At 35.0% G+C, this 27,112-nt stretch overlaps 1 protein-coding gene across 1 annotated transcript; it reads left to right on the top strand.

Annotated features, from left to right (window-relative positions):
• Positions 1–15,260: 15,260 nt before the first annotated feature.
• Positions 15,261–17,683, top strand: LOC131071063 (3-hydroxy-3-methylglutaryl-coenzyme A reductase 1-like). Its single transcript, XM_058006756.1, has 3 exons — positions 15,261–16,318; positions 16,464–16,645; positions 16,764–17,683. Exons 1-3 carry the CDS (start codon positions 15,339–15,341, stop codon positions 17,348–17,350), a joined length of 1,749 nt encoding a protein of 582 aa, XP_057862739.1. The 5' UTR covers positions 15,261–15,338; the 3' UTR covers positions 17,351–17,683.
• The last annotated feature ends 9,429 nt before the right edge of the window (positions 17,684–27,112 follow it).

The following is a 27,112-nucleotide window of genomic DNA, read 5'->3' as shown; positions in this document are numbered from 1 at the left end:
AATGCTCTGATATACTCAAGAACACTGATTGGACGCATCCTGGATGTGAGAATTTGAATTTAGGATCTTCAAATTGATCATTTTTGCAATTTTAACACTTGCCCAAAACACCCAAGTAGCATCCAGAATCAGTTTCAAAAATTGATCAAAACATTTGATCAAACCCTGAGATTCTGCACACTGATAGACTGTGACCCATAGAATCTAGGACATCTGACAGATCATCAATATGACATCCAAGGCAAAATTTATTGATTGTCAAATCTGCCTACTTAGGCTTGTGTGAAACTTAGCATGCTGAATCAACCTGAGTAGCCTTTGAAACCTGATTTGAAAAAAATATCAAATCAACACATCACGAGCCGCCACTTGGCACATTGGTAGATCAATAAACCATGAATAGGTCTGCAAGAGAGTTTGACCTAATTAGGTCATATGTCAAAATTATTAACCCCCAAAGCTGGCTTCTCTGATTAACTGAACTGTGTTGATGCTGAAACCCTGAAATGTTGCATTGGAATGAGCCTTAAAAATGGGTCAAATAATGAGCTACGGGGATATAAACTGGGGAGATGGTAGATAATATTACTGAGAATCATGGGGTATCATTGATTCAAAGTGCAGGTCAACTGGGCACGAAATATAAATCTTCAAAGCGAGCTCTCAAACTGTTGTTTAACAATGTTCAGTTGCAGAACTGAAGTTTTTGCAAAAAGAATGGCTTGGAAAACCTGTCAAATGGACTCATGGGGTCAAGTCACTTGGCATGGTGATGGAGCTTGGAAAAATAGTAGAGAATCATGGGAAAATTCCCGTTTGTCTTGAGAATCAATTGGTGCAAAGCTATAACTGCTCCAACAAGGCTACTTGGAAAAGTGCAAAAGGTGCAAACAAGAACCCTAACCTCAAGCCTTCCAAAGGAGACTTCAAAAATATATCAAATCAGATCATAGGAGGCTGGAAGTGGAATCATGGCATCTTCATAAGGTGTGCAACAAGCCCCAAAGAGGATTTTGCATGACAATCAGCTGGTTCAAAATTACAAGCTCTCAAACTGAGCAACTTAGACTTATTAGCAAAGCAAAATTGAGTGCATTTTGACAAAATTTTACATGGGACCTCAAAAATCAGGCATGAATTTTTGAGTCCCAACAATGGCTCTTGCTTGGGGATGCATTCCTCTTGCGGTATTGACAAGAATTTAGATCTCTAGAGGAGCAAACCGAGTTCCTACTCCATTGGGCCACTTAACCACTGTACACATCATTTTGAAAATCTGATTTTAAAAATTAGTAGGCGGTCTCGGACCACCAAAAAAGTAAAACCAAAATTTACCCCTATCAAAGATGTGACTCCCCTCTGATTTCATTATGCCCAATCTAGAACAATCACTGAAGATACTCTAATCATAGGCACAACCATTCATACTAGCAGGTGGTGTATCATTCATACTACTGCTCTCATTACCCTAGTCACCTGGCAATGCATATCCACCCAACTGCTGAAAACATTCATTACAAGACAACACATGGTTGTCATGCTCTTTGAATGATAAACATCCATATTCATTATAGCATCCAATATGGCATACCTTGGATGCATGGTTCATCAAACAAGTACATGGTTGTCCTAAAATCTGAAAAACACACATGTTCTTCATTGTCAACACTAGGGATCCAAATCCCATCACTGGATAGCAGATCCAACTCATCTTTTGAATCCTCTCATGCGTGCATGTAGGAGTTCTCATCAAAAAGATCATTCATACCCATCAAGTTTTCCTCATCGACATCAATAAGACAATCCTTTTGATAGTGATCCACATGATGGATCTCATAGGCATATTCATCTTCAGCTATGTAAACCTCTGAATCATCATCAATGATCATATTTTCAAGTTCATCGCAACTGTCATCATAAAGTTAAAAATATTATATGACTTCATAGGCATTGTCTCTCTTTCATGTCATGGGCATAGCTTACGCTGGCCAAAGAATATTGCCAATCAAGGCAGCTGTTGTTCTCATTGTCCGACTCCACACAAGATATGAAACTTCTATTATATCAGTTGGCATTGAGGTAGAATGGTCTTGTATGCTTTGTGCTTCTTTTTCATCCACCTCATCATGGTACATAGGTAACTCATCCCACGAAGAACATGAAGTACCAACCTCTTGTTCACTAAAATCAGGCTCATATAAGACATATGAACCTATTTTCTCAGCTTCATGGAGGTCATTCTCACAGATTGATAAAACACCATTTTCATCTGAAAGTGCATCCTGTTCTTCAAAAATTGGATTTGACACAACATAGGAATTGATCTCATAATGCCATTGCAAAGCATATGCTAGTTCATGTCCATGTCATCATCATACAATGAATTCTCAGTTGTATACACCATGTCCATTTACTGATCACTACATGTCACCTCATTTATCTTAGGTGTGCTTGGCTCTTGGACTTTATTCATATCATGTTGTTGTACAATGTCATAACTCTGAGCAATAAACTCATTATCAGCATCATCATCTTCATAGGTGCAGCTAGGATGTGAGGCTTCTTCCTCTCCAGTGAGTACATATCCATGGTTATCAATATTTTTTTAGTTTGCCCGATTCTCAGACTCTGCAACTAATTCCAAATCTAACTCTTACTCCTCATTCTAAGTATTAGGACAACAAATCACATAACTCCAATCATGGGACCAGACAACATTATCATAAACATGTGTAGGGATCATAACTTACATGGTTTCCAGTACTTGTCTATGCATAATCAGCATAATGTCTTTGTTGTTCACTTGTTAATTGAGTTATCCACCCATTTGCATTCATTCCACAAGTCATTTCTCTTGAATCAAAACCATCACAAGGCTACCACTGAGTCTCTACCACTGCCATGTCTTCATTTCTTGTAGTCATCTCAGTGTTATTGCTAACAAAAGATTAGTTATACACCATTGGATCAATGGCATATTCATACTGCTAGTGAGAAACATAAGGCTCAGTCTGATATGCATTTATGCACATCACTAGGTTTGGGACAGCGGGCTCATACTGATGTAGACTGCCATTCTCAGGTGCATACACATAACCCAATTGCTCATAGGTGTAGCTTGGAGTGGATTCTTGAGGTATAGTCATTGATTGAGGCACACTTGCTTCTTCAAAAATCATCACATCAGCTTTACGCTCATGAACAACACTATTTAAAAGTTGTTGATTTACATTTTGGTAAGACATGCATGAGGGGACAACAAGTTGGTAGTCATCTCTAACTTTGGAACCACCTTGTTTGCTTGCACACCAAGCTCTCCTTTCAGGCTTTAACTTCCTGGTCATTCCAAACTTAGAGACTTTCTCAATTTTCTTGGATATCTCATAAGCTTCATACAAGCTTTCAGGGCTCTCATTTCTCAGCCTGTAGCTCATCTTTTTATCAAAGTCACAAAGGTAAACCACTAAATCTATCTCATCTGATGGTCTGATATTCTGTGGGATTCTTTTAAATATCTTTGCAAATTTGAGATTGAAAGTTGTAACCAACTCATCTTCTCCAATGTCAATGTCCATAAAATCTTGAATCATTGAAGACTCGAAAATCTTCTCACATAATTGTTCTTTGAAAGCTGACTGAAACTCCTCCCATGAGCTAATTCAACACGGTAACCAATTAGAGAACCTCTCTCTTGCATCCTCTTTCAAGGAATGGACAAAGAGTCTCATGAACACATCCTCATGATCAACCTTGTAATCTTCCATTATCTCACTCAACCGCTGCAAATGTTTCTCAAATGATTCCTCCTTCAACCTACCGAACTTAGAAATCTTATTTCTCACTTTGAGGGGTATGGGGTTTGGGAAACTGACAATATCATCAAATCTTAAGGCCTTATACCTCTAAATGATGAAATCTCTCTGATTACTTGGATGGGGCTGACTTCTCAGCATGTTTACATTAGGCCCCAAGTAGGGATACAAATTCAAATAAATTTTAAATGTGCTCTCACAAGCTTTGGAAAATAAACTTGAAAAACCTTATGACTATGACCTCTTTTCAAGAGCACACACTATTACAACATGCTTACTTCTCACAAAAGTAAAACTCAGAAAATAGCCTATAAGCATGTAAAAACTTCCTTACAACTTCCCTCTATCAATGCTAAAATCATTCAATAGCGAAACATTCAAGTGCTATAACTCGCAACAAGTAATTTTCAGAAAAAAATTCATTCTCAGCAAGATATTTGAGAATAGCTAGAAGTATGTAGCTACTCCTCGCTTTCTTCTTTGATAATTGTAGCTTCACATCCCCCATATCTCTGAAATCGATCCATAGCAGATTCACCTTATAGCTAGAAGCTCTGAAATTGATCCATTATACTTTGTATCCATGGACTTTGCCAGCTCTCCTTCATCAAGCACCTCCATACAGAGCACTGCTAGGTTAATACAATCATTCCTCCTATGCTTCTAGGCAATCTGCGCAGTTGATGCAGACACCATAATAGTCTAATGTATAGATTTTGACTTTTGCTAACAAAACAGTCCTTCACATATTATTTATGGTTATCTGCGGCATCGTGGACAATGGAGGAACTATTACAATGCTTCAGTTACTTCGTGCCTCACATGCATCTGAAAATACATTGTCCTCGTCGGCATTGCCTGTACATTCTGTCGCTGCATACCCATCATGCTTTTGGTGGCATCGAAGTTTCCATGCTTGTGAAGTGAGAATCTCCCCAACCTTTGCCCTAGTTTCCTTTCTTTACACTGACCTGCCTCTTTTCATTTTACGCAATTTCTTTTACCTTACCACGCTTTATTGTGATGCATTGCTAATTTCCAGCTTAGAAGGCAGCAAAGTTCCTCCCCAAATCTGCTCACATTGTGCCCACATCGCTCTGCACCACTTCCTCCTTATCTTCTTAATTCACAGTTTCTTTCGTGACTCCCAGGTGCCAAAAGAAAGCTCTAACACAGCCAGATGTATTGGTTCGATACCTCAATTTTGTAGGTCAAGCTTGTTTTATTTACCAATCTATACATTCATCCTTGATATGAGATGACGCCTTGTAAAATTCACATAGCTGCCCTATCACCGATTATGGAAGAGAATGTTGACAAATAGGTGTATACTATGGCTTTTAGCCTACCATTGCTTTATGCCTGTAAATTTTTCAAAACTATTTTGCGCATACCTAGCAGTCTATACAGCCATTAGGTCACATTTATCTAAGGCACTTCAAACAGTACGCACACTTTACCTTTACCTCCACACCCGTCTACACTAATCTCCTTCATTATTAGCGTGAAAGCATTGAACCACGCCTGTATGGGATCTCGCACGGCTTGAGGAAGCACCCCTATCCCTCTGCACACATTCCATGTGTTAATTTCTTCTACAAGGGCATCCATTTCCTCATTCTCTAATCCTCATCTAGCAAGAAATCGTCATGTCTGCCTTGACTTAATGCTTTATCCATTCGGCTTTCTAGTCTCCTGTTAGGAGAGCACGGGATAAGGGAGGGGCCTTTATTCCCCGCTCAAAGCTTATCCCACGGGGTTTCATGGCGTCCATTTTCATATGCGGGATAACAAAATCCTTTTACCCCTGAGCTTTGTCGCTTATCCCGCGAGCTTCCTTTTACCTTTGCACGGGCTCACATTTTCTTATCCCGTGCAGGTTTTTACCCTGCCCTAAATACTCGCGGGATAAGAGATAATTCTCTCTGCTTGTCATGTTACTTCCCTCGTGCATTAACTGGAGGGCCCTACTTCATACTTGGGATAAGGAAGAAACTAATCCTTCCTTATTTAGAGCGGGACAAAAAATTTAGAAGGACCCCCTTTTGAAAATTTTCAAAACTCCATCTTTTGTCTTTAAGAATTGGGGCCCACCATGATTTTGCTGGATACATAAAGATAATTTATTTGAAAATTTAAAACATTCATCAAAGTGATTTGAAAAGATTTTTCACCCAATATTCACCGGCAAAGCACCACGTGAATTATCTTATGAAGCTCAAATATAAATCTATAAAAGATTTTTAACCATTTTCCGGCCACCAGCTCGGTTATTCTTAGAATTTTGTTCATAGTGGATTATTTAATTCAAGGGAGTATTTAAAATAATTCACCTTTCCACTTAAATAAAATTGATTTATTTATTAATAGATAATATATATTTTCAAGCTTCCTCTAGTCAAACTGGGTCTTTGTCTTATCGGGCCCCAAAGTTGGTCAGACTAAAAAAAATTCATTTTAGAACAACTGAACCGGTGAAAATGCTTTTAAATACTCATGAACACTGATTCGCATCCTGGATGTGAGAATTTGAATTTAGGACCTTCAACTTGATAATTTTTGCAACTTTCACACTTGCCAAAATCCCCTGAGTAGCCTCCAGAATCAGTTTCAAAAACTGATCAAAACATTTGACCAAACCTTGAGAGCTGGCACACTAATAGACTGTAACACATAGAATCCAAGGCATTTGACGGATATCAATACGACATCCGAGGCAAAATTTATTGACTATCAAATTTTCCTACTCAGGCTTGTGTGAAACTTAGCATGCTAAATCAAACTAAGTAGCCTCCAAAATCTGATTTGAAAAAATATCAAATCAGCACATCACGAGCCGCCACTTGGCACACTAGTAGATCAACATACCATGAATAGGTGTGCAAGAGATTTAATAGACAAACACCTCGAGAGGGGCGAGGAGGGGCGTAGTAACAGCCAAGTGGATAAACATGATTTAACTATATCTTGGAATTCTAAGCTTCTTTTCATTTATATTTATTTAAAACAAAATAAAATATTATTTGAAATGTCTTATATTAAAACATGTATACCAAAGCAAATAACTCTAACATAAATAGTCTAGATATATAGCAATATATTTGATAGATAACATCCCAAAAAAATTGTGTCCAGATCTATTATATGTGGATATAATTGTTACAATTAATTTGTAAATGTTGTAACCATTAAGAGTATAACACATCAAAAAAATTAAATGAAATTAAAAAATTATCTCTTTATATTGATTCATAAATTAAACATTGTCAAGAAAGATGTATAATTGTCTATCTTTCATTGATTGTATTTATTTTATGATTTTGATAATTATTACCTATCTAAATATATACAAAATATTTAATAATATAAAATTTAGATAATCATTATGAAATACAAAAGAATTAATCTGCTATATATCACTCTTCACCTTCCCATCATCAAATGGAAATCAAAATCATTAGAATATAACTATCACATTCGACACATAGGGATCTACCTAGAAGTATCATAAGAGAAACATCTCGAGTCTCATAATTTGACATAATGATATATTGTGAGACAACCTTAATGGTTGGATTTCTTCTACCAAAATTAATGATAAAAAATGGATAAGATTTTAGCTTGTGCTTGGATTCTCACCATATTCAGTAAATACTTCCCATCCCCTAGAAATGTGTGCAGGTAGATGGTTATGATTGACCAAGAGTAATCTTTCAAATTTATAAGTGATTATTCAATACTAAAAATTACAAATTATAAATCAAAATTGCTACAAGACAATAAAAATAGAATTGAAGATGTTTTTCAAATTATGTTTAAATAATTTTATATTAAATTTTTATAGCATCAAATTATGATCATTACCATTTCAAGGAGGAGAAACGATTCTAATCAAATTGAGTATTTTGAAAATATTTGATTAGAAGCAAATTTGAAACATTGGAAAATATATTTTTATATTTTTTTCTAGTTTTTCTATACATTAGTAATTGGCGTTTTTGAAGGCCTTCGGAGCATTTTCAGCCCTTGAAAGTTTTGTCTGTTGTTTAAAACATTGTTGCCACGCTTTTTCAAGACTTCACCTTCAACTCTTGGAGACCTTTCGAACGAGTTAAACGGCTCGTAATTTCGAGTCCTCAATAGAAAGTTATGCCTAGTTAAAGTTAAGACAAAATTTCATATAGTTTTTTGAAATTTTCGTAGTTTTAGATTTTATTATGTAAATAAACAGATGTGACTGTTGGGTTTCGATTCTCAAGGGGTTTTGGTGACCCTTGGAATCTCATGAACTAATATATGTTGGATTTTCGAATTGAATAGATTACTTTTTGGCTTGCTTCAATTTTACGTTTATCTTGTTCATGTAAACAAATCCACAATACTGCAGGTTCTCACTAAGTGTTGTCATCCGAATCCATAATTCAGATCAATATTATAAGTGTGCATTCAAGTATATTATAGTTATCTAAATTCTGACATGCTTATATTAATACCATACAATCATTACATTAGCTATTTAAATCGAATGAAATAAAACAAAACCAATTCCTCACCGTTTGTTAAGTGTTACTTTCCAAATATACGTAAACCACAATTTGTACCAAGTACAATGAATGAAAACCAGGTAAGTCTTGAATATTTTTATAAGATAACATAGACGACAATAAAGCCAGCCGGCCATGATATCTCAATAAATTACAGACTTTTATTTGCTCGTTAATGGGTATTCATGACTCTCAACAGAATTTTCTGAATGGAGAGAAAAAGTATTCAAAATCTTGGAAACACGTGAGATGACAAGAGCTAGGTAAAATGTTTCTGAATTTTTCCAATTCCTTTTACCGCTTCAGGGAAAACAAATCTTTCTTCAATGCACGTTTTTCTGGACTAGAAACCCATTTAGTGTGCAAGTTGAACATTATACAAGAGTTTACACAGTCAGTATTCAGTCATTTGTTTTGTATTTATTAAAGTTAGGGAAGGCGTAACGAAGTATATCTTTTTCATTTTCAAAAGTGTTTGAATACAATGTTTGACTACAATTCTCACACTACACTTTACAAGTTTTTTCTTTGAACCCATTAGATAGAGGGCGGCGTTAATCCATTTCGGCTAACCTGTGTCTCTTCTTGTGCCCAGGCAGTGCAAGTCGTGTGCGTCAAATTTGTGATCGGGGCTCCATTGGCGACCATCACCTGCTGCCGACCTCACTTCTTCGCAGGGAAGTCGACCTCCTACGAAGTCGACCTCCCACGGCCCACGACAAAGGCTTGCAAGCAGAGGGGCGAGAAAGGGCGTAGTATGTAAAATTGTATGCAATATATGCACTAAAAGGGGAAATCACAAATATTATAAAGGGGAAGTCATAGAGAGAATTGTGACAAAATCTATTCCAGAAATTGTACATCAAAATTATGTGTGGCCTATCTTCTCTATCAATCAATTATGCCTCTGGAGCAAATGCAATGTGCTCTATCTACTCTATCTGTCAATTATGCCTCTGGAGCAAATGCAATACATGGAGCCAAATGCAAGTTAAAGATGAAGAATTAGGAGAATCACAACAAGAGGAAAATATTATTGTCTCTCTTTTGGAGGATGTCTTTTTCCCACTGGGTTTTCTATCTTACTCCATTTATGAGATATTGCTTTGCACATGAGTACCTTATTAGGGTTCATGGTCGGGACTCATTTTCATTTGCGTTGTTCATGGGTACCTCAACAGGCTAGCAGTTGGGACCCATTTTTTCATTGTACTCACGTAAGCTATGCTTAAGGGGGGGTGTTAGTGTACTTCATATTCCACCTAGACGTTCACATAGGCTTTTAAGACTAGTTAGGTGACTTAACACCTACACTCATGAGATGTTCAGTTAGTTGTAGGTTTGCGAGTGGTGTCAAATGGGCTTCGACAAATCACTCTATTTCCTTGGGTTGTTCTAGCCACCACTCATAGTTGAAGGAGTCTATCCCTCCTTTGGTGGAGACACTCTCACCTATTTGTACACATCTGCTCTGATACCAGGTGATTATTTCCAGAATCTAAGAGATCAAAAATAGGCACAAGATTATACAAAATCAACCTTTTGCGCAGCCTGTGAAGGGTGCCTCCATTGTAGGGACCAACGTAGGGGTGCGACACAAGGGCAACACAAAATGACTGTACAAACCCTTTATTCAGGTCTTCACTTAAAAAAACTCTTTTTTTCTTTGATACCATGTGATTATTTCCATAATCTAAGAGATTAAAAATAAGCACAAGATTGCACAAAATCGACCATTGAATAATGCAAAGAAGATGAGTACAAATAGGTGATAGTGCCTCCACCAAAGGAGGGATGGACTCCTTCAATTATGAGTGGTGGCTAAAACAACCCAAGAAATAAGGGAGATGTGTCAAATAATATTTGGCACCACTCACAGTCTCTCAATAACCTGGACACCTCATAAGCATATTCCACCTAGATGTCGGCATAGGCTTTTAAGCCTAGTTAGGTGACTTGACACCTACACTCATGAGGTGTTCAGTTAGTTATAGGTTTGTGAGTGGTGTCAAATGGGCTTCAACAGATCACCCTATTTCCTTGGGTTGTTTTAGCCGCCACTCATAGTTGAAAGATTATATCCCTCCTCTGGTGGAGGCACTCTCACCTATTTGTACACATCTTCTTTCGATTATTCAATGGTCTATTTTGAGAAATCTTTTGCTTATTTTTAATCTCTTAGATTTTGGAAATAATCATAGTTGTATTTCATCAAACCAATTTCTAATAGATAAAGGGATTTGTTAAATTTATAGTTCTATTTCAAATCTTAAATCTTTTAAATTTATAGTTCTATTTCATCTAGGTAACCAAAATTATTCATAATTGTGTAATGTTTCATTAAGTACAAAGCTATTTCACCTATATTCTTTTAAATATACTAGGTTGTGCTCAATATTTCCATACCTGCTTGCCCAAAATATGTATGAAGTTTTACAAACACATTTCAATCAAATGATTATCATGCACATTTCAACCTTTATTAATTATTTGCCTATGAATATATTTATTAAATAGTTGTCTCTCCATGGTAAAACCTTATTCAAAAACCTCTATGTAGTTAAACCAAGAGATCCTTATCCTTGTTCTCATAGATGTAGTTCTCCATAATTATTCTAGATGCATTATTTAGTCTCTACACAAGCCACCAGTCACTCTTTCATAGGTTACCTTCATATTCCTCTCCTTTTATTTAATTGATAGCCATTAGTAACTCTAACCAACAAATGTTGTGAAACCATTCTATGTCAAGAAATATATGTAGACCTACATAGATTGGCCACCTCAATTTTTCTTCACTTATTTGTGAGAATGCATATCAATCTTAATCTTAGGCAACCTCATTAATGAAACTTTTAGCACTCTTCTAGTCAATAATTATTTTTTCCTCTTTCTAATTAATGTCATCGTTTGCTAGAGAGTTTGTCGAGGAGTTAGCCTCTCAATGGACATGTCTAATCAAGAATTCATGTAAATTGTCCAATGCATGACTAATGTATTCTAGTAGCCCTTGGAAATTTTACCTGGTTGTTCTCCTACATCATAATAGGTGAATATTGTTCATAAAGTCGTCTTCACTTTTCCATCATTTGAGTGTTCTTTTGTTAACATAACATGAGTTTGGGTTTTTATTTTGGCTTCATTGTTAATTACCATAGGAATTTTCTTGGATAAGGCCCAAACTATATTCTTGTAATCATCTCAAATTATGCATCTTTCTCTTGAAGCCCTTATGTTTCTCTTCAAAGCCTCATCAAAATTTACTTTGATTTTGTCAATAGGTGGGGAGAACCATTTACCCTTTTATCCCTATTTTGATCATTTGATTTATCACTCTTCTCTTAGACATCCAAACTTATAGGCAACAATTATTTTTTCATCATCTTTTCATCCCAGTGTGTGAAGAGCTTAGTTTTGGAATCAAATGCACCTACTTTAGAAAAGCTAATTTTACTAATCCCCATTTCAATGTGCTCGATAACCTTCTCCACTGCTAGAATATTTTCACTAAATATCCTCTTGTTACTTTATTTCCATCAAATACTATATTATCATGTATGGACTCAACACTCATAAACCATTGTGAATAATATTTGTTTGTGTAGTTGCAGCCAAGTCTCAAAGTGAACCAAAATGTCCATCTGAAGAAGCCCACACCATCCAATCCATCTGCATATCCAAGACTAATGCACTTATGCAAATTTGCAATTCAACAATAAATGACTAATTATTTCCTCTACCTCCATATAGAGAGGTAATTTCAATTTTAGATTTATTTTTATTGTTTTAGGAAGCATGATAGTAAGACAATAAATTTTCTTATCTATATGGGAACAATTTAGTAATAGAACAGTATCCTAAGAAAATAGTTGAGATGCAAAAAAATGTTTCATGTTTAATATGTTAATATTGTTGGGAGGCTAATGTATGTGACGGTCTATACAAGAGTATATATTACCTAAAAAATGGGAGTTCTAACTAGATTTATGTCAAATCTAAAAAAATAGCACCCAACTACGATAGAAAGACTCTTCAAATATCTCCATGGCACTATGGATTATTCATGTTTTGACCAAGGATGACTCAATTTGGCTAACTACTGAAAACATATAGGGTTTTCTTGATGCATATTGGTCTAGAGATATTGATAATAGGATAGCCACTAGTGGTTATCTATTTAACCACAATTAGTGGTGTAGTTATTTATATGTACAAGAGGAAACCTATTGTTTCTATTTTGGATATTAAATTTGAGTACATGGAAAATACTTATTCCTATAAATGGTAACATAGATTAAAAGATTATGTTTGAACATGTTGGCCTAAAACAAGATGTACTATTGATTAGAGATGATAGTTAACATGAAGTCAACATGGCCAAAAGCTAAAGATTTCTTGTACACAAACAAAGCATATTTGTATTTGTTATTGTTTTGTTAGATTTATGGTAGAAGACAATTTATTTTTATCAAGAAGGTGCACACTTCATAGAATGTTTCTAAAAGAATAAACCATAAGAGAATGCATAAGAAAAAAAATGGTTGAGATGTAGCAAATTTGTTAAGAAGAAAAAATGTGTGTCATCATCTTAGAAGGTGTGTAAGATAATCTTGATTCATCATATTAGGAGTTACATATACAAAATATTCTTATGATGCACAAGAAGATGTAAGGGGGAGATTACATTAAAATCACGAATAAAATTGTGATAGGCTTGGTAAGTTCTTATGGAGCATCTATGAATGGGTTCAATGAAGATAAATTTAGGCACCCAAGTTCAGGTGGTTAAATATGGAGTTTATGAACTATGACACATGTAAATAATATGATGATAATAGTTAAGAGGGTCAAGAGAAAAGAAGGGTGCTGGAATTTTGACTTTAATGTGTTTGGGCATTCTGCCTCTTGTGGTGTTGCGAATGTCTTTCTTTTTAAAATGGTTCCTGGTTTGAGCTTCACGTATGTATTGGTTCTTAACATGGAGTATAACATTTTTTTTTTTGAGTTGATTTAATATTATTGGTATGTTGCTAGAATTATGATATGAATCTAATCCTTCCTAAAATAATCTTAGTGGAGATTACTATGTAAAATTAACATCTTTGTAATTACATATTTAGGATAAACACATAAAAAATAATCAAAACCATACAACACAATTGTACATGATTAAAAAACACCTCACAAAACAGCCTCACATTCCAAAGTAGCTCAATCTATTATTTAATGTAAAAATAGTTACAATACAATTGTAGAGAGAGTCTTTACAAGAGTATCATCAACCAAAGACCTAGAGTGATTTCAATAGTGTAATAGAAACTACAAACGTCATTATCCAATACACCTCTAGTATCCTATAAATTGGATAAGTAGAATACAAAACCATCAAATGGTAAATAGAAATTTATGGAAATATCTTAGAAATATTTAAATTCACTTGTGCTGATAAATTGACCAAAAGTGTGACACGACTTTGTACTTTTTATATATATTAAATATAATTTACCAAAGCAAAGTAGTAGATTATGAAGAGCTGAAGATAGTATCAGTTTTGATCACCTAGCAAAACATATACATATAAGATACTAGTTTATAAATCTGATAAAAATGTTACCACGCATCATTTGACTATACAAGATATTCCCAACAGCCTTTTAACATTGCAATTATTTTCACACTTGTTTCTGGAGGATGCCTAGAACTATAATATAGAATCTCATGATTAAAAAATTGTAATTTTTTTTCTTGATATTGATGCAAAATATAATATTAAAAGGGTGCTTTTACATAAGGAAAAATAAACTGCTATGATACTTGAGAATGATTATAAATTTTACATAGGTAGATGGTTATGCTTGACTAAGAGTGTTAATTTTTTTGTATTAAGTATCATAGAATCACAAAGTTCATTTTTTGCTCATTCGAGCATCCACGTTACAAACTTATTACATACTAGCTCCTTTCAAGCACCAAACTAGAAACAACAATTGGAAGACCAAGGGTCACAACTTAGAATTCCACACAAAGGTGTCCCTCATGAGAGTTGAACTTGGGTCTCCACATTGAGAACTCAATCCTTTAACCAACTAAGCTCAACCCCTTGGACAAGAGTGTTAATTTTGATTATTCATTACTAAAAATTATAAAATATAAGTTAAAATTAATACAAGACAACAAAATTGGACTTCAAGATGTCATTCAAATTATATTTAAATAATTTTTTATTATAATTTTATAATACAAAATTCATGTAGCATCAAAGTATGATCATTACCATTTCCATTCAAAATGAATATTTTGAGAATATTAAAAGTGTGGATTCAAGCATACTTCAATTATATAAATTTTGATATTATGTATACATTAATACCATACAGTCACTAATTTAGGTAATAACAGACTTTCATCTGCTAGTAAATGCGTCTGACGTAACCTCGGTAACGTAGAATCCATGACTTTCAACAGAATTTTCTGAATGGACAGAAAAACTATTCAACATCTTGGAAGCACGTGAGATGACCAGGGCTAAAATCTTTCTTGAACGCACGTTTTTGTGGACCGCAAACCCGTTTAGCGTGCAGATTGAACATTCCACAAGCTGGGTGGAGTAGAAGAGTTTAAACAGTCAGTATTCAGTCATTTCATTTTAGAAAGACCGGCAGGGGTTAACAAAACAAGGATTCGACGTTTCATTTTAGAAAGACAAGCTGCCAATCTTGAATACAAACCATGACCGTTTTGGCACATTTGTAATCGTATGTGACATCACATTAAATAGGAAGTTTTCAACGTGGGGTTTTATTTTAGGATTATTATGGAGTTTCATGGTGAAAATAATACTCACATCCGTGTTATAAATATCAGGCTTCTTTGCCTATGCACAAATAAACCCAGCATTTGAGGCCTTGACAGCGTTAGCGATCCTCGAAAAGCACAAGTAACAACCATTAGTACGGAGCCTTCCTTGTGATCGCTCATTGCTATGGATGTTGCTGGTCTGAAAAATTCTAAAATGGTTGTCAAGAATGGAGGACAAACTGATTGCTGCGGTGATTTCCCGATGTTGAAGAAGAGGGATGATGATTCTGTGAAGAGAAAGAACAACAATGAGAATTCAAAGATGTTGGCATCTGATGCCCTGCTTCTCCCATTGGGACTCGCCAACAAGTTCTTCTTTCTGGTTTTCTTCGCATCATCATATTTCCTGATGAAGAGATGGAGAGAGAAGATGGGTACCTCAACGCCTCTCCATGTTGTCAACTTTGGGGAGCTTGTGGCCATTGTGACCCACTTGGCTTCCTTCATATATCTGCTGGGATTCTTTGGAATTGATTATGTCCAAAACTTTATCAATGGCAATGATGATTTTGTTGGGAAGGTGGATCTCAACATCCCTCCAACAACCTGTGGGATAGCAGACAACGAGGATTTTGTTGTTAAGAAACCTGAGGTCCAGCTCAAGGGAATTAACCTTGGTGAGAATGAGGATGAAGAGATTGCAGCTGCTGTATGTAACGGCACTGTAGCCTCCTATTCCCTTGAATCATCCCTTGGGGACTGCAAGAGAGCTGCCTCTGTCAGGAGGAGGGCTTTGGAGATCATGACTGGGAGATCGCTTGATGGGTTGCCATTGGAGGGTTTTGATTATCAGTCCATTCTTGGGCAGTGCTGTGAGATGCCTGTGGGTTATGTACAAATCCCTGTGGGTGTAGCAGGACCCTTACTAGTCAATGGGTTAGAGTACATGGTGCCCATGGCAACCACAGAAGGGTGTCTCGTGGCCAGCACCAACAGAGGTTGCAAAGCCATTCTTATGAGTGGTGGAGCTACAAGCATTCTTCTCAGAGATGGCATGACTAGGGCTCCTGTTGTAAGGTTTCAGAGTGCCAAGAGGGCTGCAGAGCTCAAGTTCTATATTGAGACTCCCGCGAACTCTGATAACCTCTCCGACATCTTCAATAGGTAGGTGTTTCTCTTCCAGATCCTCTTTTTCATTTGGCATGCACGATTGATCACCTAGTTTTATGGTTATTGGCTCAATGGGCAGTAAATAAAGCCATAATTTCAAGATAACTGATACGGTTTTTGGTGCACTTTGTTTCAACAGGACAAGCAGATTTGCTAGGCTACAAGGTATCAAATGTGCGATTGCAGGCAAGAATTTGTACATGAGATTCTCATGTTTCACTGGAGATGCCATGGGCATGAATATGGTCTCAAAGGGTGTTCAGAATGTCTTGGATTATCTTCAACTTGCGTTCCCTGACATGGATGTGATCAGCGTTTCTGGTAATTCAAGTCCTCTGATTTTTTATTTTTCGGGGTTTTTACTTCTACACCATGTAATTGCATTGTATTGTACTTTAAACGGGTAGGCTAATTTTGTAAATGTGCTTCTGTTTTTTAGGCAATTTCTGTGCAGACAAGAAGCCCACAGCAGTGAATTGGATTGAAGGACGTGGGAAATCCGTCGTGTGTGAGGCCATCATAACAGAGACGGTTGTGAACAAGGTGTTGAAGACGACAGTTCCAGCGTTGTTAGAGCTGAACATGCTCAAGAACTTGACTGGGTCTGCAATGGCAGGCGCCATGGGAGGATTCAATGCCCATGCTGCCAACATTGTGTCAGCTGTGTTCATTGCAACAGGCCAAGATCCTGCCCAAAATGTGGAGAGCTCCCACTGTCTTACAATGATGGAGGGGGTGAATGGGGGCAAGGACCTGCATATTTCGGTGACCATGCCATGCATTGAAGTGGGGACAGTGGGAGGAGGAACTCAATTGGCATCACAGGCGGCATGTTTGAACATGCTTGGAGTGAAAGGAGCAAATAGGACATCCCCTGGTGAGAATGCGCAGAACTTGGCAAGAATAGTGGCAGGTGCAGTTATGGCAGGAGAGTTGTCTCTCATGTCTGCCCTTGCTGCAGGGCAGCTCGTGAAAAGCCATATGAAGTACAACCGATCAACCAAGGATGTCAAAGCAGTAGCCTAAACAGAATGGTTTAAACTTGGCCCACTAAAAGAGTTGAGGCGACGTCCACATCATTCTGGGGAAATCTCATATTAGTCCAAAACAGAGAATCACTTTGCCGCATATCGGGTAATACAATGTTGAGGGAAACCAAACAGAGAATTTAAAACATGGATCTCTCTTGGAGTTCCATATCGTAGCCCTCATCCATTAGGGATGTGTTTAAGATCCACGTACGCAAGATTTCCTACATAAAACTATTCAAATAGTTCATCATTGTAGTAACTGTGTTACACGAGTACTATTGTACTCAATTTTTTCTTCAATAAAAATTGTGACTCTTTTATTTTTTCATTTTTTTCTATTTTTTAAAAGTTAAGTTGAATTTTTAAGTTTCTAAATTATAAAAATTACTTTTTTCAAATCTAATTGGCTCAAAAGTTATATATGGATCCACTACCTAAATGCAATTTTTTAGGTATTATTTTTATTAAAAATGTATTGTCTCATAACTGATCTTTCACAAAAATTTCTTTGCCAATTAGTTATTCAACATACCCTCTCCGTTCTGATTTAGTTTAGAAGTTCAATCAAATTCTCATTTACCACACACCACAACTTTACAAAAACCAGATATAAAATCAAAATCGGTTACATAGGTGTGATAAAAAATGCCACTAGACTATGTTTTCCTATGGTCAGATCAATTATTTTTTAATTTTAATTTTTCCATATTTATTAGGGTTTCCTAATTTTCATATTTACGCCCTAATAAGCCATTAATGATGGTTTGCACTTATCTATTGACATGTTTAAAAAGAATCAATGAATGTACTCCGCTTATCTACTCACTATTAAGATATACGTTTTTCAATAAATGTGTTCCCCTTATCTAATTATTGTTAAGATATACATTATTACCATTGATATACCTATACTCAAACAAGAAATTAGTGCCCATATATAATGTCCGGTAATGATGGCCATAAAGTATTCAGCCATTCTCCATAGTAAATTGTTTTAAAATAATAAAAATCTTTTAATGGTAAACGACAAAGAAAACAAAGACGCAAAAGAAACATGAATTACCAGTCAAGAATTCAAATTTTTATCATAGAAAATGGCTAACTTAACTTGGTCACTCGGCATTGGAGGTAGAGCTAATCAGTCTTTTTTCCTCTACCTTCCTTCACATGTATTCTATTATCTTTGACTTTAAAAATAAAAAATAGAAATGAAAAAATTTTAAAGTATAATACTCCAAATTCCATTACATATGTGCACCTCGATCTATATGGTTGTGTATGTTGGATTTTGCAAGAAGCGAGAATTGAGCCAGGATCTAATGTTGATCATAGATCATATGCACCTCCAAGCAACAAATGATCGAAGATCAAAATAATTGAATGAAGAGAAATATGAAATGAGAGAAAAATAAAGACAAAGAAGAGAATTTTGAGAAGGCTCTCACCGAGCTATCACTAAACTAGTGATGGTGAGAATATAGTGCTTATTATATAGAAAAATAATAGCATATACATCCAAGAGGTCCATTAACTTCTACTCCCCATAAAAAGTGGAAAGTTTTACCTACTTGGTAAATGCCAAAACATGTGGCATAACCTCCTTACATAAAAATAAAAAAGAGTTATAAAGGTGGCACATAAAGTTGAAAGAGGGTGAGAAACTCGACTACCCCATAACCCACTTAGGAAATGACAAAATAGTGGTTGTGTGAGGTGGCACAACAAGCCAAAAGAGGGTGTGTAACTCAACTACCCATGAGTAGGTGGGAATTACATGTGTAGATGAAGTATTTCACCACTTGTCCTCATATTAACCACTCCTAATAACCGTAGAAAGCTTAAGTAATATGTCTAGATAAATAAATACCCCCTAACATAAGAAAAAATAAAAATCTTGCACTAACATCCCCCCTTAAGTGTAGCTTAAGTGGACGAAAAGATGGGTCCCAACAAATGAGGTCATGTTAGGTAACCATGTACATAGAGATCCCCTCAAAAACAAAAAGCCACCCCATAAGAGGAATATCATCCCTAAATAGAGAGAGAAAATAAAGGACTAAGAAGCCCCTCTTGAAGTAGATGTCTGTCACATCCCAAGCAAAGCTTGCAAATGAAGGAACTTGCTTTTGGTGAAGGGTTTGGTGAAGATTGTTGTTAGGAATAAGGTGTCCCAACCTTGGATAATTCCTATTCTTATTATTTGTTTTGTAAAATGTATTTCTTGCAAATAATGTAATTAAGTGTGAGTCTACATGTCTAGTTGGCATGTTGATGTGTCACTCCACTTGATGTGTCAGCATCTTGAATTGTATGTAAGGAGATCATGGCTGAAATGGTTATGACGGATTCCTATGACACGTAAGAACTATTTCTAAGAGATTTCAATGACAAGTGAAGACATTCAAGGCATGTGGCAACTGATAAAGTTGAGTACTATACACTCTTCCTCAATACGGCTATCTTTGGAAGTTGCCCTAAAAAGGAAAGCGCATAAGCATTTTTTAGGGTTACAGACTGTGATACGAAAAGAGTGTATTGTTGGTATGATATCATGCTACTAGATTTGTCTTTGAGTATCGATTGTCTCCTGAAAGAACTTGCATTGCAAGTGTGTTGTAACCGTTGTGTTGAAGATAATACATTATACAGGTTTTGGAGTGCTGGGGTTTTTTACCGAAAGGTTTTCCCCAGGGTAAATCATTGTGTCATTCTCTATTTTCTGTATGCATGGTATATGGTTGTAATATCTTTGTTAAAGTAGTTAACAAATCTGAAATTATAAGGATTTAAAAGAATTTGCACAATACTTTCCTCTAGAGACTAGTGTAGGAAGCTGTTTCTGCACCTGAGTTTCCTTACAATTGTTGGTAACAATGCCGCAAATTGAGAGGGGGGAGGGTGAATCATTTTTCCCAAAAACTTACAGCAACTGAAACCACAAATCAGATCTGATAATTAACAATTTAAAGCATGAAACAACACCACATCAATAACACACATAACACCAAGATTTTTTACATGGAAAACCCTGCCAAGGGAAAAACCGCGGCAGGAACCTACCCACAATGAGATAATACCCTATTATGAGTAAGTGAAAAATTACAATGGGGAATGCACATGCATTCAGGCACACTGCCTAGAGCTTACTGCTCAAATACAGGAAACCCAGAAAGGCTACAACCCTTAGGGAAGGCTCACTGCCTTACAAGAAGTCTCACTGACTTAAAAAATAATTTGGACAACAATCCGAATTATATGAACTATGAAAATAGCATCTCCATATGCCCGAGCACATTTCTAATTAAGCTCACTGTCAAATCTTTTTTGCAACACACTTCTTTGCATAAATTCGCACAACTTCCCTGCTACTAAATAATTGATACAATGTTTGCACATAGCATGATCACTCTCAATGATTATTACATTTATTTATACAAGTCATCAACCCATCAAATATAGGTTGGCTAAAATTTTAATACAAATAACAAAATAATAACCTCACACGCTACAACAATACATGCGAACCAAAATAATGTCGGCTAAGACATAATCTAGACCTAAACAACCACCACAAATATGAAAGACCTCCAACAATTATGCCTCGATCATCCACAACACAATACCATATCATAAATGTCACATAACACGAAAAACATCACCGAACAAGGAAAATATTCAATAACGTGCACAATAATAAATGAGGACCACCAGTACGCATAGAACATGATCTACAAATATGAATCACACCACAACAACAGCAACAACTCAGATTACTAGAATCATCATCATCTCTCTATTAGAGCTCAAGAACATCAACATAACTGACTTCCAACCTGAAATATTTTCTTGTGGACTTCCAAATCATGAACGAATCAAATTGAGGACACACATCAATGTCCAAATTATATCCTACACATCTGTAACTAAAGATATTACAATTCTAGAGCAATACAGAGCACAAACTAGAATATTGAATAACACGAACAATTGAATAACATCCTTAATACCAGACCTCATAACTTGATCAAATCAATATGTAGACCACTGAAACTTCTACTGAATCAACTCGAGATCAAGTATCTCAAAACCCATTAAACCGCATCAGCTCATCGGCAACATATAGGCTAAACCAACTCATCCAATCTGACTGCAACACTAGAATACATAGAAGAATATGTTGACATCAATGACAACACAATATTACAGCAAACTTCCCAACAAATATGTTTGTAATCTGCTCTAATATAGAACAATGCTTAAGATCAATGATGCCTTCCTAAATCAGAGCCTGAATATAGAGCATATGTATCTCAATGTGCTTTATCTTCTGGTGATGAGATGGATTTATTGAGATCTGTATAGCACTTTGATTATCACAAAAGATGATGGTAGGATTTTTTATTGGAATACTGGTCAAACTTAGTCAGAATATATTGAAGTCAAATAGCCTCAATGGTGGCATTAACTACCCCTTGATACTCAACCTTTGTTGATGAAAGATAAATTGCAGGCCGATTCTTAATTAATCAACAAACTAGAATGGAACCAAGTATTCAGCAATACCCTAAAGTAGACTTTTGATCCCTAGAATCACCTACCCAACCTGAATCTGTATATCCCACCAAGTCAATATCCACTCATGTTGCATACTAAATTCCATATATTGTGAGTACTTTGAATGTAGTGGAGGATTCCCTTAACTTCTTTTCAATGCAACTCATGTGGCTCTTGCATGAATTGAGATGCCATACCCACATCATATGAAATATCGGGTCATAAATATAATTTTAATAATTACTCTCATAAATATAATTTTGGCCTTGCATTGTGGATAATTTAAGCCATTTAGAATGATTCAATTTTATTAGTAAATCAATGACCTATTTTATTGATGTTTCAAGTTATTTAATCAACCATAGTCACAAGGAATAATTCTAATCACGATAATAGAATTTTTAAAAAAATAATAAGACTAACTTTTCTTCTACAAAATTCTGAACATTTGTTCTTTTAGGAAATTCTTTTTAAAAAAATAAAGACCTCTAGAAAAAACAAAACTAGAAACACAACACAAAATCAAACAATTAAACTAAAACAAAGTCATTAAACAACCAACAAAAGAAAAACCAAAAAAATAAAGCTTACCTAACTAACTATGTAGAAGATATTTTTTTAGGTGGACAAAGTCCATCACTACTCAAATTCGTATTTGTGTTAACATGATTTTTAAATATGTGTAAGATTATCAAGGTGTTTCTCATTGTTCTAAGTTCAATAAGTTTACCTTATATTTAGAAAAGTATATTTTTTTATTATATTCTCCTAATTAATAAAATGGTCATGAAAAATGGGTCTATTGTTTCATCGAGGCCATCTTTCTTTTGATGATTTGCTTCCACTATCATCTTTCATCGATGAGCTCATTAGTAATCTTCCTCGATAAAGTTGCGTTGGTAAAACCACACACATCGGTAACATGACTTTTAGCCTCCTCGAAACTCATATTCTTATCGATATCTTTTATCGATGTAGCTTCCTTCTATTTGATCATGATCATTCTTTTGATAAGAACGCTTATTTTGGTAAGTTTCCTTCATGTTGCATCGATGGTATTATTTCCTCGAAAGCCTTTTCCCGTCGATGAAAATTGTCTCTGCTTTCTTCGATATCCTCTTTCGGTGGAATCAATGCTTTCGATGAGTCCCTCTTAGGTTCATCGATGTTCCCTTTCCTTCGATACCTTTTTTATATCGATGAATCTCTCTTATGTTTTATCAACCTTTTATCTCTCGATGAAACTTTCTCTATCGGCCAATAACTTTACTATCTCTTTGACACCCTTCTTTTCCCGAATAGTCCTCTCGATGAAACCTTCCCCAGTTTCTTCGATCTCATCATTTCAGTAGAGCTATCTTCTTCAGTGAATTCATTACATGTCCTACCGATACCGTAGTTTCTTCGGTACCCTTGCTTCATCGACAGAACCTCCTTTGGTTTCTTCGATATACCTTCTATCGATGAAAAATAGCACTTTCAATAAGTCTCTTTTGAAGTTCATCGAGGCCCAAGTCTATTCGATAAATTATATTATTGATGAAACATCGATAGGTTTCTTCGATTCAACAGGTGTACCATTTCGGTAAAACTAGACATTTCGGTGAGATGTTAGTGTGTTCATCTGATGGCTTTGGTTTGGGTGATAACTTTTAGGATTCTGATGTCAGTGGAAGTTTCAAGGGTTCTTTCAACATTCTTAAGGGCATGCTCGATTTACTTAAAGCTTTCCCATGACACTCAATTAGGGCCTTGAAGGCTCTCAAACCATTTTTATTTAGGATGGTGGCTCCCAGCGATCTCTCTGCAGAAATATTTATGGAATTTGCCTCGTTAATATTTATTAAGTTTATGCTCTTCGATCAGTAATCTCCCTCGCATTATGTTTCTAGAGATTATTTGAGACTAATATTTTGAGTTGTGTATCCTAGTAGGGTGACCATCCAGGCAGGTATGATATATTGTATAATTTGACCTGTTCGGTTTTTCCTTTTCCTAACATTCTGGTGAAAGATTTTCTCGAGATTTTGTGCAGCATAAGAAGCAAAGTATTCTTAACCCTATGTTTCAGGAATAGCAAGTATTGTTGCCCACAAATGGCAGCATCACCCCAAGAGATGGGCAATCTACTGCTCAACTTTACACAGGATTTCTACATACAATCTTCATTATTTTGAACAAGTTCCCTTTGTGATCTTGTACTTCCATTTTGTATTGCATTCTTAATTTTTCTAATCCTTTAGGGATTTGGGCTAGACCGGAGGTTTTCTTCCCTCCATTCTTTCCTACCAGTGCCCACACCGAATTGAGGTGTAAATGTAAATCTATCTATTTTTTAAATTAATAAAATTCTCTCACCTCGGCCTTTTATCGATCCAAAAAAAAAAAAAGGTCATGAAAAATTAATAACTAAAGTAGTTGATTATGTATATATTTTAGCACAAAAACATAGATATGCATGGTTCAACCAATATGGGCTACATCCATAGAGAAACAATCACTCTGTTTATTTTGTATAGAAAAACGAAGGGGTAAAACGTACAATGTGTCTACTGTTTAACTTTATCTTATCTATGTCACAATCTCGACATACAATATACTATTGTAATACAAATGCGTACACACAAATGGGTTTACCTTATAGGGCATTAAAATACCAACATAATATCTATGTTAGATATTTGACCTAATGATCAATGGTCTGAATTTACAATAAGAAAATATATACCAAATGTGACTTTTGAGGGTAGTCCTCCTAAACCTCCATTAGGGTGCGTAGGCACTAGACCCTACAAGAGGTACCCACCTTGCAACCACCCACACTGAAATATAATCTATACCCAATAATATCAAGCTCCATTACCAACAATTCCCCACTTGGACACTAATTACATCAACTATAAGAATATAATCAAGCTCCACTAACAACATCATCAACTAACTCTTCTTCAAGTTCCACTATTGTTGAAGTATACTTGTAATTTTCATTTCGCATGATCATTTGAACTTTCTCCTCAGAAAATATATTGATATATTCTTCTATTTTCTATGCACACAAATATTACTTAAGTGAGTACCTTCATTATTTAAGTATATTACTTATGAATCTTCCATGCTTAATTCATTCAATTGTAAAGGATAATTATGATTTAACAGAAAAACAAGCTTCCTTGTTTCATCTTCTAAATAAATTTTGGCTGATATTTAACAATATATAAAAATAATAGTGCTTAGTATATTCTATCATGGTTATTTTTGGATATTCATTACTACCTTTTTCTACTTTTATTATTCAGTCTTGAATCAATTTACTTAAAATAAATGCAAAATTATCCCTAAAAGAGGTACAAGTTTGATATGAATGATCTAGTTGTAATGGACTATAATATTCCTTCATTTGATCATTTATGTTAGGCAAGTTAGATAGTACTTAATTTAATCAATTTATGATTATGCACTAATTTCTTTAATAGTGTGCATATGTATATACTATTTTATTTGCTTAAGTCATTGCATTAAAATTATTCTATTCATTATAAGTAAATGACAATAACCATTCACATCAATATTTTGTAGAGTTAGTATGTTAATTTTTTAATATATTTTGTTAACATGTTCAATCCAAATATATTGAGTTAGAAGAGGGGGGAGGGGAAGTGCTCTATGAGAATCAAACTAAGCATGATTCTTGAGAACATGAGTGTCTAGCAAGGTAGAACAAATGCCAATTAGATTTTTTAATACTAATAGGATGAGGCACATTGACATGACTCTACAAAACAAGGGAAGAAGAAACAATAGGATCTTCTAACACCATAAATGGAGGGACTACCACCCCATCAAAAACACAACACTTATGAGCTTTTAAATCAAAATCATTATCAACCACATTCACTATATGATAATAAGAATTATTAGGAAAATAATTGGTATTAGAAAACATTTGCAATAGTAGTTTCTAAATTATTTCTCTAAAATTGATGAGTTATGAGTATTTTAATTACATATTTTTTATATAAGTAATTATGGAGTGAGTTATTATTAGTATTTTCAATATTGTTTAAGTTAATAATTTACTATTCAATATTACAAAGATGAATTATTATAGATTAATCTATTTATCATGATAAAAAAATCAAAAAATAATAATTAAGTATTTTGATTTTACTTACAATTAAAATGTACTTATGTCATTCTATAATTTTGCATCCTTTAAAATTTGAATTTTTAAAATTACTCAATAAAGATACAATTTCAAAATTCTTATCTACCAAATTTTTTTATTCTACTTTCGTTCCCAAAGTCTAAATTTATATTTCTTGGAAAATTTTATGTAATTAATGATGAAAACATCAAACAATTTATTTTTAGGGATGTTGTAATTAACTATGCAAACCTAACACAACTAACACTATAATGACAAAAAAATTAATGCAATGATATAATATTTTATGTAGAGGTAACAAAGGGTAGATGATACATAGGACATAGATGATCTAGAACCTTACTGCAGAGAATCATAATTAATAATGTATACACCTAAAAATGGTCTAAAGAGAGTTAATTAAATACACGGTTATTTGATTAATCCCCCTTCCCAATTAATTGAATTCACAAGCAATTTGATTAATTTCTCTATTCATCTACTAGTAAATAAATCTACATGATTTATTTATATAGTTCATTTCATATCCCCCTTTTATTAATTAATTCCCCCCCATATAATTCAATTCTTCTAATCCCTAATTAAGATTAACAAACTCAAGTTTGTTGAGATTAATTATCATTTTCCAAATTATTTGAATTTCTAAATTCAAATGAGCACATGGCTCCTAACTTTTAACCACCTAACCTAACCCATTCCACCTAACCCTATCCTATCTTGCACATTCTAACCTCCTTATCCTAACCTCCTATGCTGTGAATATTCTCCCCTTGAGACACATGACACTTTTGTCACATGTCTCCTCCCTTGGACACTTGCCCTTTCATGAGCAAGGCTCCTTGACACTTGTCACCACAGAGATGACATGTGTCCCTTCCTCCAACCTCTTCTCCAACTTCCTCAATCTCGGCCCTTGATATCTTCATATCAAATCTGGACCATTGATTCCTACCACCTCATCTTTGGCCTTGGAATTCCTATAAATAGCCCCCATTTTGGTGCAATAAGGATCCCTTGCATTCATATTTTTAGCATCAT

The sequence above is a fragment of the Cryptomeria japonica genome, chromosome 4 (genome assembly GCF_030272615.1).
Source record: "Cryptomeria japonica chromosome 4, Sugi_1.0, whole genome shotgun sequence".
Taxonomy (NCBI): Eukaryota; Viridiplantae; Streptophyta; class Pinopsida; order Cupressales; family Cupressaceae; genus Cryptomeria; species Cryptomeria japonica.
The sequence above is the reverse complement of the archived record's forward strand: the minus strand, read 5'-3'. Positions and strand labels throughout refer to the sequence as shown.